The sequence below is a fragment of the Actinia tenebrosa genome, unplaced genomic scaffold, assembly GCF_029948245.1.
Source record: "Actinia tenebrosa isolate PJP-AT-01 unplaced genomic scaffold, QUT_ActTen_1.0 PGA_scaffold12__29_contigs__length_12842862, whole genome shotgun sequence".
NCBI classification, from domain to species: domain Eukaryota; kingdom Metazoa; phylum Cnidaria; class Anthozoa; order Actiniaria; family Actiniidae; genus Actinia; species Actinia tenebrosa.
The window spans coordinates 6,780,833-6,795,332 of record NW_028292572.1 but is presented as its reverse complement, the minus strand read 5'-3'; the positions used below and the strand labels follow the sequence as shown (position 1 = coordinate 6,795,332).

The 14,500-nt window shown below is 39.2% G+C and overlaps 2 protein-coding genes across 2 annotated transcripts; one reads left to right on the top strand and one right to left on the bottom strand.

The window, feature by feature from the left end:
• The first annotated feature begins 2,471 nt into the window (after positions 1-2,471).
• Positions 2,472-3,503, top strand: LOC148912141 (uncharacterized). The gene has a single exon (XM_089027969.1). It carries the CDS (start codon positions 2,472-2,474, stop codon positions 3,501-3,503), a length of 1,032 nt encoding a protein of 343 aa, XP_088884095.1.
• A 4,072-nt stretch (positions 3,504-7,575) lies between these two features.
• On the bottom strand, positions 7,576-11,702 carry LOC116302068 (uncharacterized). The gene is made up of 8 exons (XM_089027968.1): positions 11,264-11,702; positions 11,009-11,160; positions 10,814-10,901; positions 10,427-10,644; positions 10,226-10,312; positions 9,734-9,950; positions 9,561-9,653; positions 7,576-9,323 (listed from the first exon to the last, which is right to left on the bottom strand). Exons 1-8 carry the CDS (start codon positions 11,700-11,702, stop codon positions 7,855-7,857), a joined length of 2,763 nt encoding a protein of 920 aa, XP_088884094.1. The 3' UTR covers positions 7,576-7,854.
• Positions 11,703-14,500: the final 2,798 nt, after the last annotated feature.

Here is a 14,500-nt window from a genome sequence, read left to right as displayed (position 1 = left end):
TCTTTTGTTTTACTGTTCTGCTCATTTTTAGGATAATCGTGTGAGTGACTGCACATGTCCCATCAACACCCTGACCGTCACCTTTGAGTAACACTCAAAGGATTGACAAATGAACAATGAAGGCACTCCTTATAAAGTGCTAGATTCTTTGAGGCTCGCTTCTTTTCTTGTCGTGAGAAAGAATGCTGATTCTATGAAAGAAAAAACTGATGCTCGAGGAAACGACGTGACTAAAACACGGAACGCTCGCCACCCTTTATTGATTCCTTTTTTGTCCAAAACAAAAATTCTTCCATATTCACCCAAATATGACGTCATGTATTATTTTGGGCGCGGTGTAGTCGAGTCACGTGTTATTCCCTCGGGTAGTTAAATGTACGCTTGAAAACACTTATTCAAACTGAAACAAAGGATTAAAAAAATATGCGCATAACTTACTAGTACCAAACGGTTGTTCTGAGCTGTTTTGCTGCAAGAATTAAAGCTCCTGGTTTAAACGTTGAAACTTTTAGCTAAAACTCGTTGTGTAAAAAGTGTTTACGGGACAACATTCACGGGGCTTTACACAGTGCCTTCGTCCTGCAACTTTCGACACAAGTTTCGGTGCCGGCACGAGTATAACGGAACCATGTAAAGCTTGTGCCAAAAATTTAGCTAAACGTTTGAACGTGTTAAAAGGACTTAACTTCAAAACAGGCGCGCGAAGCGGCGAAGCAACATGAGTTAATAAAGTTGATATAAACTTAAAGTGTAATAAAAAAATGTTGGCGCCGATGCGCCTTGAAACCTTTGTTTGTTCCTCTTTGTCTCGGGGTGTATTTTATTCTTGGTGGGGTGGTGTCTAGATATTATAGGATATTTTTTAACTGTTGTTTTATTTATTTATTTTTTTGTTTTCTGTTTTTATGGGTCAGACAATAAATGTCACACAATAAAGGTTCGATGTTCTTTTATTATCAACTGCGTGATCTAATAAATTGGAATAAAAGAAAAACACTTCAAACCCCCGAAAAAATTTTTGTCACAGAAAAATTGAAAAATCACACCCAAAAAACACAAAATTAAAGGTCACGTGACTTGTCACGTGACTGATTAACATAATGTTGATTTTCCCCTAAAACAAGCCTTTTTTCGAGTTTTTATTATCCACGGAGTGCTAGAATGAGCTTTTCTAGTGATTTTTCATGTTTTGGGCAAAAAAAATTGCTCAAAAACCGTCTAATTTTCGCCAAAAAATCAAATTTTTGGCGGGCTTCCTGTGTAAAGTGCTAGTATCCAGGCTCTTGGTGTCACTTGTGTTCATTTCAATCTTGTTCCCTTCGCGGTTCGACGTGTGTCAATCTGTACAAATATAAAGAGAAGCTTTTACAAGAACAAAAAAAAATTATTTGCTCGTGCTTCACCTAACAGAGAGATAAGGACACGAGAACTATGAAAGGTAAGAATTATTGTGTTTTTCTGCGTTATTCTGGCGTTTTTCCGTATTTTTAACCAGTTTAAAGATTTCGAAAGTTCGATTGACCGCTATGACACGTGTTGCCTTTGAACTCTGAGAATTCCACTTTTTCCGAGAAAAAAGCAATTAAATTTAACATAAATGTGTAATTTTGGGAAATTTTGAAACAGTGTGTAAGCTTAGTTTGAGCATATTTTCTTTTTTTTTTTTTTTACATATTTTGAATCTTTGGTTTTTATCGTTACACGAAACTTGGTTTTTGAAACTTTAAAACCTCCCCTCCCTCGTTAGAACTATGAAAATCCTAAATATTAATGTCCTAATGATTTATCTTTCTTTGTATTGCAGTCTTAAAAGTATACCTTACACGTGAAACACTCCATAAAACTGTCCAGTGATCTGTAACAAGATGGCGTCTTATACTGACATCTGAACCTCATTACCATACTGCAACCGACATATAATGGAATACTTCAGTATTAATCTGGTAATGATGGGTATAATGCACTAAAACAAGAAGCAAAAACGCTTGATAACAATATGGACTCGCCTTGTTGAGCATTGACCTGAGTATCAACCTGGGGGTGAGACCCTGTGACCTTCAAAAAAATATGGACTCACCTTAATTCTGTATAAGTATTGATCTGAATATCAACTTGTTGACTCAGCAACCTTCATAACTTTGTTGCTGTATGAGTGTTGACCTGAATATCAACCTGGTGATGACCCTGTGACCTTCATAACAATATGGACTCACTTTGTTGCTGTATGGTGTAGTATAATGGGTTCCCTGTGGTTCACAAGATTGTATATGGGTTCCCTGTGGAAACACATGCGAGGTAGAATGGCTGCAACATGGTTGTCCCACAGCCATAATAAAGAAAGTTACATCCGACCAGTTTCATTGTTTAATGTGCCATCCTAACGTTACATGGTGTCAGAATTTAAGGGATAGAATCAATCTAAGTGTTGATCAAGTTTTTTCCACAAGATTAGTTCAAAGAACTAGGAAAAAATGCCAGAAACGAGCGCTGAGGCAGCCATCGTTCAAAACCCACGTATGTCAACATTCCAGATTTCACCACCGGAAAACTTCGATTTTTCGCAACCAGCCGATTGGCCAAAGTGGATTAGAAGATTCGAGAGGTTCAGAATTGCCTCTGGGCTTGCATCAAGCGACGAAGAAAGCCAAGTAAACATGCTAATTTACTGTATGGGCGATAAAAGCGACGATATTCTCGCTACACTCACCTTGACCGAGGAGAAGAAGAAGTATAAACCAGTTCGCGAGAAATTTGAGGAACACTTTGTAAAACGAAGAAATACGATATTTGAGAGAGCAAAATTCAATAATCGAAAACAAGAGGTGGGTGAGTCAGTAGAAAGTTTCATAACTGATTTATATGCTCTTGCCAAACACTGTCAGTTCGGTGAATTGCACGATCAAATGCTCAGGGATCGCATTGTGGTCGGACTTTTAGATAGTAGGCTGTCAGAGAAACTCCAGTTAGATGCTGAATTGTCTCTGAACAAGGCAATCGATGCCGCCCGACAGAGTGAGCAAGTAAAACGGCAGCAACAAGTAGTAAGAGGTTTTCAAGACCCTAACAGTGACAAACCCAGCCAGGTAAATGCACTCACAGGCAAATCCCGTAAGTGGAAGCCTCAAAACAAACAGAAGCCTCGAGAAAAGACAAAAGAGCAGAATAAGAGCCAACAAGAAAGTTGTGGCAGGTGTGGAAAATCACCAAGCCACCCACAAAGTAAATGCCCAGCTCAGGGAGTAGTTTGCCACAAATGCAAGAAAATTGGACACTTTAAAGCTGTATGTAGATCAGAAAAGCATGTCAGAGCTGTAACAACAGAGAAGGAGTCAGTCAGAGAAGATACAGAACCAGAACTGGCTAAAGAAGAATTAGAGCCCTTTGATCCATTCCTTGGAAACATAACCGTTGGTCAAGTTGAAAAGAGTAAAAACGACCCCTGGAGTAAGGTTGTTAAGGTAAATGGAATAGAAATAAACACGACGAGCTTTACTCAATTCTGAAATAGAGAGGTCCTGCTGATGTTCTACTGTTTAACAGTAGAACACCAGCAGGACTCCAAAATTTCAGAAGAATGGTTTGATTAACCAAAGTGTTATAATCTTTACTCATCCGTCAACAAACAAATAAAGTGTTTGATGTATCAAATTATAAATTACATTAGTGGTTGAGAGGGGAAATTCAAGAAGCTAATTACAAAGTTTGTTAACGTTTATTTTTTACTCCGCCCTCATATGATAAAAAAAAATTCCTGAAAAGTGCTTAAGAACGAAACTTCTAAACGATATTTGTTTGATTCAAATTCTAACAATAAATGCGACTAAGAGTTTTGTAAGCAAGACCTATTTACAGTCTGGGCGAATGAATGCACAAAAAATGATAGCCGAAATAACTATTTTAACACTGAATATAATTCTATACATAATTATAAACTATATAACTATATGATTATATAACTATATAATTCTACTGTTTAGACAGTTCATTCGCAACCTCTTGAAAACTTGGTCTTTTCGATGGGATGGAGTCTAGAGATAGAGAAATAACTGAAGGTAATGCTTCAAAATTCAGGCTTTTATAGATAGTTTCTGCCATCTTCCCAAAACTAAACATATCGCTTGCCAAGCTTTCACCTTGGCGGCCTTCGACTATCTCCGGAGCAATATGCTGATACTTCTCCTTGTATTTTTTTTGTTCTTCTCTTGAGAGAAGTTTGGCTTTTCTTGCATTTTCAAGACGGTGACTTTTGCCAAAATCGATGACGACGGGATTATATTGGTGGTCTTTTTTTTCTAAGACAACGTTGTTTCCCTTTATGTCGTTATGCAAGTATCCGGCCTGATGGACGTGGATGATCGCCTCTGCTACTCTCCTTAATATTGCAGTCCATCGTGATTCTTGTTTAATTTTCTTAGAGTATGCAGCTTTAGCTATTGTCATGCTTGACTTGTCCCCGTGATACTGCAAAATCAGGCTATATGGCAATTGAAGGCTGCAGATGCCAAAAAGAAGAGGAAGTCCTGGATGATCACCTAGGCTTTCGATTACCTTCGCTTCATGCAATAGCTCCTCCTTTGTGGTTTCTTCTGAACCCTGCTTATGCAGCTCTTTGATGACGACATCGAGACTCCGATACTGCCCAAGGTAGCATGACCCAAATGATCCACTACCTAAAAACTTCACCCGTACCACCTCAGAACGACGGATTTCTCGTAGATTTGCCCGGGCTTGTAAACCACCAGACGAACTTGGGAGAGTGTTTCTCGATTTCTTTCCATCTTTTGCAAGCTTTCCATAACCAGCTTGCGTACACGCGTCTTTTGATTGATTTCTGTTGGACCCTTCCTGTACTTCCAAGGTTTCCGCATGCTGTCTTACTATTTCTTCAATCCTTAATCTCCTATCTTCAACCCTCGCACGTTTCGCTTGTTCCTTCTTTTTTTCTCGCCATCTACGTTTTGCTGCTTTTCTTCGTTCCTTATGACTTTTTCCTCGTTCTTGATCCATTTCAATGTCCACGGAACTATATAAAATTGACAAGCTGGCTGCCGAAATTTCGCGTTAAGAAAGCTCGATTGAGTCTAAGCTTTAAGGAGAAACAACACGTTGATCAGGATATTTTATCGTTAAGTTTTCTAAACTCTTACTACTATGAATCCGGAAACGAACAGCGGAAATGTTGGTCATTCATCACTTTTGTAATGGTCCTTCCTTTGAATAAGCGACTGAATCATCAACAATTCCGCTGTTCAACGCATCAGTTCTACAATGTCCAAGACTTATCTTAACTCATGTTCATATTGCGACAAGCAATTCAAGAGTCGTCTAGCCTTATCAAGGCACTATATCGGCAATCATCAAAAAAAAGTTCCACCTACTGTGGACTTCTTTCTAGGCCAGAAGAAGGCAAATCTTCCGGTTGTCAAGTACCTCAAGAGGTCAGATGGCTACATCGTCTGGTTAAAGGGAGTCGTAGAGTGTTTAAACTCTGCCCACGATCCACTTGTCCCAGGTCAGTACTAAACTTTTCGCTGATTTTTTAAATAACTAGTCTTCGAGGTCTCACGGAACTGGACCTACCACTTGCGATATCGTTAGGGCATGCTTCAAAATACACACTAAATGCACCTATCAATGTAAGTGGTGCTGGGGGCGGTGGGCTACAAACGCTGACTGCAGACCAGAGATATGTCAGTTAGTATTTATAATCGATTGTATTTTCCAAATTTATTTATATTTTTGTTTATATATAAAAAGGTCGTCATAGAATAATAAAGGAAGCATTGAATACTTCTAAACAAATTTTTGTGGTATGTGACCTTCATTTTGTTTGAATGCGGAAATCTTTTGGCGTTACAACCCGATGACAGATATCAAAAAGAACGTACATTGAAAGGAATACCAAACAATTTCAAAGTGAAAAAGAGTTACTATTGTCCCTGGCATAAACTGAGAATGGTTTCTTCCCTTCTAAGGCAGGATTTACAATCGCTTGAGGGTTTTTTTCAGCGCTGAGTTTAGTTTCTATAATCCATTTAGTATGTGACCGGCTGCCGGTCATGCCGGACACTTATAGTAACGATGATAACCTGTTACAGCGTAAATACGGTTAGTTATAATGATTAGAAATTAAGAATCCATAATTCCTAATAATAATAGTAATAATATTACGCTGTAGCATGACCTTAAAGGCCAAATGAACTCGATCAAAAATTATGTGGTCAACATAAACCAGACCTAATTACTGCAATTCTAAAATTTCTGCCAGTTGCATGTAGGAATTTGGTTTTTCGCTGCCTCCAGTCAAAAACATATAAGGACTGAATACCAATTTCACTGACAAGCCGTTGAAGTGTTTGACTTCGCCGGCCATAGTTAACAAGTGAGTTCGCAGAAGTTTGAGAATCGCTGTAATACTTGAATCCAAGCACGGGAAAGCGCTTATTCAATGATTCCTTTATTATTCTATGACGACCTTTTTATATAAAAATAAAAATATGAATAAACTTAAAAAATACAATCGACTATAAATACTAATTGATAGTAAACAATTGCACCTCTGTCGGAAATATGATCAGAAATTCTTCAGTTTAGACAACAATTATTTCTTCTTTAGCCGTCTATTTTTTTCGTGTTATTTGATTACCCTGAGACATTTAATTTTTTTTAAAGAACTTTGAAATCTTTCAAATCTTACATTGATAAGTGCATAACGCACGCTAACATATCCTTAGAGAAGAGTCCATGCAGCTATGCATTAGTTTCTCTTGAATTCGAGCTACTTCACCAATGAGACCCTAGCCATAAATTTAGTTTACACACACTAACATTTTAATGATCCCAAACAAATTATTGTTCTTAAAGGTAAATGGTGCCACTTTAACTTCATCAACATACCAGAAAGTTACTTCTGCCACCTCCTCAAGAAGATTGGTAGCGCTCATCTCAATGCAGTAAAAGAAACCAGGCACATGAAAGCCCCAATTTGGAAACAAGCTGCCCTTAAAATGTCTTATAAGACATATGAAAAAGATGATGTTGTTAGGGCTTTGTCTGAAGCAAAAGATGTGATGCTAGTGGTGAGGAAAGCCTTCAATGGAAGTGATGAATGCTCAGAAGAACAAAGCAGTCTAACAGGAGTTGCAGCCTTACAAGCAGCCAGACTAGGAACTTTTCAAAGAGCAACAATGGTATCAGAAATGACAATAGGACCTGGTGAAGGAAGAGCTACAAGAGAGTTTGAGTTAGTCTGGTGGCCAATATTTGACAACAGCACAAATGGGAACCTAACAATAAGAGTGCATGTTAGTAAAATTCATATTTAAATTTCATAACTGTAATTTTCACAAAATATGCAGACTCCAAAGTTCAACTAAAGGAGTTAAATGTTTTAGCTGCCATCAGTCAATGATAATCAGTCAGTACCTCTAATATTTTGGATTGCTGACAATGAAAAGCCAAATTTCAATGTGCAACTGGTTACTTCGTGGCTGTGTAATTATGAAAATCTCAGGAAGTAAAAACATATACAGTGCAAATAATCATAAAAACATATTTACAATATCCACTACGGTATTGCCATATTGTAACATCAGTTTTATTTTGAGCTGCACAAAAAATGCCATATTTACAAATAGGTTTCCAAGGAGACACCTGGAAAAATTCACCTGGCTGAATTTATCACAGATTAAAAGCTATCTCTAGCCAAGTCAGTCTGCTGTCTCCAGAATTCCATTTGAAATACAGCAGGAAAAAAAGTCTTCTATTTACAAAAAATGTATGGTACATATTCAGTTAGCATGTCTTTAAGTATAATAATTTCGTATAGGAATCATTTAGGCATCAATACGTGACTTATTCTACTGCCCAATAAATAATTTGTTGCATTAATTGTTTTCTTAAGAATCTTGATTCTTTAAAACTCCAAGAAAATTTTCCTGCTGACTGGCTACCCTTTTGGATGAAGTCACGTGCAGAAAGAATAACTCCAACCCCACAACTTCCACACCCCTCACCACTGCCTTGACTTGGCATACCAAACCTCTCGAAGTCTGCTTGTGAAGACCAGAAAGCAGTTTTGAAAGACTTCATACCTGGACCCATCATTGTTTTTATGATGTTCAGACACTTAACCATATTAGCAATAACTTTTTTGTCAGGAATCATCTTTAAACCATCATCAAACAGGAGTTTCTTGTTAGATAGGTCAGCAACTGCAAGCCCCCAGTGCATACCATTCATGTGGATTGGTACAAGGATCAAACTTATTTCCCTGAATGCAGGTCCTAACTCTTTCTGGATCTGACTCTTGATGAACTCTTTGTCATCACTCTGCAACCATGTAAAGGTCTCAGAAGGAAGGTACAAGACTTGATTGGTGGCACCTGCATCTCTAATGAAATGCTTTATGATAACATCTATTGTGAAATTGTCTAAATATCTTTCACCAACTAGGGTGGTGAAAGATTTGACATCAATTGATTTACCATCAATTTGGAGAATGGTCTTCTGCAGTTTTGTATCCCACAGAAGAGATTGGATTTTATCAATTTCATCTTGGTTCAAACCATCCCATGGGTCATGAAGCCATCCCTCTTCTTGTCGTACCTCCCTCTTTAGATTGGCAATGTCACAAAATTTTTTTAGAAGATAAACACTGTGTTGAGAAAATGTTCCCAAACCACCAACTTTGACAGCTGATGCATTCTTGCATAATCTTTCTGCTTTGTCAACAATTGTCTTGGGAGGTCGTAACAGCAGAGTACATGGATCTGTATCTACAAACTTTCCAGAAACTGGCACAACATCTGCATATAAACCATTGTTGGCAACCTTTGGTATCTTAAGCTTAGCCAGCTCTCTCCGAGTTACAGTGGATGTGAAGTACACTGCATGAGCATCAGACTGGACAACTGGTTCACTTTCGCTAGTAAGGTCTATAGCTACAGGTTTGGTTGCGGCTTTATTAATGTGTTGTGATTCTGATTCTGAGGGGGCTGCATCTGTTTCCAGGGCATCTGAATACTCATCATCCTCTAAATGGATTGTGTCTGCTGATTGGTTTGCATCTGTGGAGGCTGACCCTGGACAGGAATCACGGTTGCTTTCCCATTCTGCATGACAGTATGTGAAAGCCAATCTTGGGTCACTGGACGAGCTTACCTTCATGCCTTTATCCTTGATAAAAGTATAATCCATGGCATCTTCACCAAAGATTTTGGTAAACAATGAAATCATTTCATCAATCCACTCCACGTCATCTCTACTCCAGTTAACATTCTTTTTCTTCCACCCACAGCCACGAAAGTAGAACACACATTTTGCTGCAAAAAATACCAATACTCATTTACATAGGCTACATTTTAATGTGTAAATGCTTATAATTAAGAAATTATAGTGCTAATAAATTTAATTTCTTGACATGCTTGTGAGGGTTTCCCTAGGAGTTGTTTGGAGAAACAGGGGCTAATGGAGATCATATTGGAACAGGAGCCCCTGAAAGTAGTGCAAACATTTGTATTAAATTTTACTAACAACTCAATATTGTGATGGCTACTTACTACCATTTCCACTAGAGCACTCTCTTGCTTTGATGAACTGGTACCTCAAGAAAAGCATGCTCTCTGATAACCAATGGGTTAAGATTTGAGCAGCTTCGGAGAAAAAGCAGTATGTGTTAAATTAGGTGAGCACTAAAATGACTATTTCGTATTATTCTAATTTACTTATATACCTGATTCAGTTGCTCCTCCTTTGTCATGACAAGTCGCTCTTGAGTACAAAGCCCTGTGTACTTTATGCGATGCCTCAAATCCTTGGTTGGAATATCTTCTAAAGGATCCATGCAGTCGCAACAACATGGGAGCGTGATCAATGGTCAAGTGACCATAATCCCCAGTTCCAAGAGACACACCAAACAAATGACGTAAGCAACGGCCCCACACCTTGCACTAATTAAACAACAATAATCAAATAATAATAATAAGTTTTTCATGTCATAGAATGTTATATTTCCTTGTGTGTGCAAAAATGGAGCAAGTTTGATTTTTGGCCTGTACCACAAATTATTGATGAATCATAGTGCATGAAATTGCTTTGCCATATAATAAAAAAGTTCTGTCTCCTTATGTATAAAATGGAAAGCAAATGAATTTGCATGCATCCTTTCAACTAGCTACAAAGGGTTGAAGGTTTAACACTTGAGCTGCAACAACATTGAACCAACCTTTACATCAAACACATCAATTTGTTCATCCTCCTCTCCATCAAATTCTCTTAAGGTCTCTGCGATATTTGACCATTCAAGGAAAACCTGTAAGATGATCACATGTTATAAGTCATGAATTGTTTGATTTATATTAACACAAATTATTAAAATACAACACATTAATTTATTAGAAGAAAAATAAATAAAAATTAGGGAAACCTTGCGGAAAAGGTTTATCTGTGTTGTTGCTGCAAGTTCAGCAAAACCTTCATTGTGGTTTGACTGTGAAAAGGATGCAGGATTCTTTTCCTTTCTTCTTTTCTTTTTCTTTGGGGATGTTGGTGTGATCTTGTTCTCACAGGACAGATAGTCATTTTCAAGTTTCTCCAGTTCTTTAGACCAACTTCCCTTGGTTTCCAGCAAAAACGTTTTAAGAACTACAACAAAATAAATGAATACAATATTATTCACAAAGACAATACCCATTTATAACACACAAAAATAATTTTTGAAACTTATCAAACCTAAGACACCAGGCCAAGAACTGCACACTGCTCCCCTCCCAGGGAAAAATAAAAATAAAATTTAGTAAATTCAAAGACTTACTTTTGGTATCATTTAATGAAACGTCCTGTGTATGGGTACCAAAAGCTCTGGTAAATTTTCCTTTAACCAGGATATCCTCATTTAGGTACTGGGATAGAAATAAAAAGAAGAGGATAAAAATAAAGGAAACATCTAATATTATGCTCTGTCTCCTCCTCTTATTCTATTGGCAATATTGATAGCCATTGATATTACCTTAATAACTTCATGATAAAAAGTAATATGGTGTAAAATGACTGTACTGGCAGCATTTTTAACTCCACTGTAATACTTGGAGACCTTGTCAACTGGCAATGCCCTGGAAATAATGTCATCAATGTTATCAAGGATCTTTCTCTCGGTGGTTCCTAAAAGAAAACATAGATTTGCTTGAATACAAAATTCTTAGATCACCATAATTATACTGTAAATTTAGAGATAATCACTTGGATAAATTAAAAATTACCAGACTCTCGAACATAGTTTTTCCCGCCTCAGGACTTTGGTCAAGATGGCTTCCCGCCATTTTTCCATGAAGAGAGATCGCGTTAATCATTTCTTTCAGAAGCAAGAATTCAGAAGACTTGAAGAACGTAGATTCACCAGGCTTTTTCCGTCTCATGTCTCTCCCAAGAATTCCAAACAAAGTAGCAACAACCACCGAGTCTTTCTTTCTGGCAGAGCCAAACCATTCTAGAGGAACTCGTCTTCTCTCGCTGCATGTTAGTTCGCTTATACGGACTTCGACTATGTCCTCGGATAATAGCTCATACCAGTCGCTAATCATAAATTCTCTTATCCTGTAGCACCAGTCGCTTGATAAGGCATACCATTTCTTCAAGGGATTGAGAGAACGTCCGAAAACCTGGTTCAATTGCAGTGGACCTGGCGGTGATCGTTCTGCCGCCATGTCCACTGCTTAGAATTATTTGACTTTCGCGCGAAATCCATTTGTTTATATACGTATATTCCATTAACCATTAACTTTTTCGTTTTCATTGTGTTTCTTATTTTCCTAAAACTTGTCGATGACATACAAAATACAGCACTGTACGAAAGTATTGACATCAACAACTGAAGACTTAATTGCATTATATACCATAGTATTGTTAACCGCTGATTGATGAGCCTGCTCCCGCTGTGCATTTCAAAGTTGAGTAAAGCTCGTCGTGTCAAGATTGACACGGGCGCTGATGTGACAGTAGTACCGTTGTCCACCCAAAGGAAAATTCCAGGGAGACTGAGACAGAGCGTCGTAACGTTGAAAGGTCCAGGAGAGCTGCCTCTCAAGGTGTGTGGCACCCTTGCCGCAACACTAGAAGTAGGAGACAAGAAAGTAAAACAAGACGTTCACATAGTGAGCGATCTTAAGCAACCCCTCTTAGGACGACCTGCAATCGAAGCTTTGGGTCTAGTCAAGTTAGTACAGCCAGTAAAAGCAACAGCTATGCCACGTGGCTACAGCCAAGAGGTGTACCAGAAACACCCAAATTTGTTCAAAGGTCTGGGGAAGATTGAGAGCAAATACCATATTGAGCTAGTAGATAATGCCACACCATATGCGGTTACCACACCAAGAAGAGTAGCTATACCATTACTGCCAAAAGTGAAAGAAAAGCTAGAACAGCTCGAGAAACAAGGAGTTATATCTAAGGTGGAGAAACCTACAGATTGGTGCGCCCCTATGGTAGTTGTGCCTAAACAGAACGGAGATGTAAGAATCTGTGTAGACTTGACAAAGTTAAACGAGAGCGTCAAACGCGAACGCCACATGCTACCATCAGTGGATCACGTGCTTGCACAGTTAAGTGGAGCAAAAGTGTTTTCAAAGCTCGATGCCAATTCTGGATTCTATCAGATTGAACTTACTGATGACTCAGCTCTACTTACCACGTTCATAACACCCTTTGGTAGGTTTAATTACAACCGCCTTCCGTTCGGGATAACTTCCGCGCCCGAACATTTCCAGAAGAAAATGACTGCTATCTTAGCAGGATTGGAAGGAGTTGTCAATATGATTGACGACACATTGGTGTACGGTCGAGATCAAAAGGAACATGACGAACACCTTGAGAAAGTGCTGACAAAGTTAGAATCTGCAGGAGTAACACTTAAGAAAGATAAGTGTGCATTCTCGAAGAGCAAAGTCACTTTCCTTGGTCACATAGTAGACGAAAATGGTATCCGTCCAGATCCAGCTAAGATAAAGGCGATTGCAGACATGGAAGAACCTGGAAACATAACAGAGCTAAGGAGATTCCTCGGAATGGCGAACCAGTTAGGCAAGTTTTCTAGTAAGCTGGCCGAGACGTCCAAACCCTTGAGAGACCTACTCAGTACTAACAGGATGTGGGTATGGGACAAACCACAACAAGAAGCCTTCAAAGCTGTTAAAGAGATACTAACTAGCCATGACGCAGCATTAGCACACTACGATCCAACGAAGGAAACGCGAGTTTCTGCGGACGCGTCATCGTACGGTTTAGGCTCAGTACTGGAGCAAAAGCAGTCGGAGGGAACTTGGCGACCAGTTGCCTATCAGTCTAGAGCCCTTACGTCCTGCGAACAACGATACGCCCAAATCGAAAAAGAAGCTTTAGCAGTCACGTGGGCGTGCGAGCGCTTCAGCACATACCTGATTGGGAAAACCTTCCTGTTGATAACAGATCACAAGCCGCTCATATGTCTACTCAGTCCAGTGAAAGACATAGACTGTCTACCTCCAAGAATACAGAGGTTCAGAATGAGGTTGATGAGGTTCGATTTCCAGATTGAACATACCCCAGGGAAAAGTCTTTCATCTGCAGATGCGCTATCAAGAGCTCCTGTATCACAGCCAGAGGTCCAGGACCACAAACTCCAAGAAGATGTTAATCTGTATGCCAACCACGTGATGCAGAGTATACCAGCAACCCAGAGACGTCTGGATGAAATAAGGACTCACCAAGAGGAGGATGAAGTCTGTAAACAAATTTCAAAATACTGCCGAGATGGATGGCCAGAGAAATCTAGTCTAAAAGGCCCAATCAAGCTCTACTACCCATTTGCAGCTGAGCTATCGGTACAACAAGGATTGCTGCTCAGGGGAAGCCGCCTAGTTATACCCGCGTCCATGAGGATGGAGATCTTAGATAAGCTCCACACAGGACATCAAGGAATTGTGAAGACTCGAGTGAGAGCCAGACAGTCGGTATGGTGGCCAGGAATGAGTCGTCAGTTGGAAGAACTAGTTGATAACTGTCCAGTATGCAGAAAGTATGCTAGAAACAAAGCTGAACCGATGATAGCGACAGAGATGCCAGACTATCCATGGCAAAAGGTAGCGTCTGACCTGTTTGAGTGGAAGAAGCAGAACTATCTGTTGGTGATTGACTATTATTCAAGATACATTGAAATCGCACTGCTATCGAGTACTACCTCGCGCAACGTCATTACGCATCTCAAGTCAATCTTTGCGAGACATGGTATTCCGGAACGCGTTGTGACAGACAACGGGCCTCAGTATGCTTCAACAGAATTCGCAAGCTTCGCCAAAGAGTATGGTTTCAACCACGTTACTAGTAGCCCACGCTACGCGCAAGCCAATGGAGAAGCAGAGCGTGCCGTGCAAACAGTCAAGAGATTGTTGGAATGATCGACAGAACCCTATTTAGCACTTCTCGCTTATAGGACGACATCGCTTCAGCAAGGATATAGTCCAGCGCAACT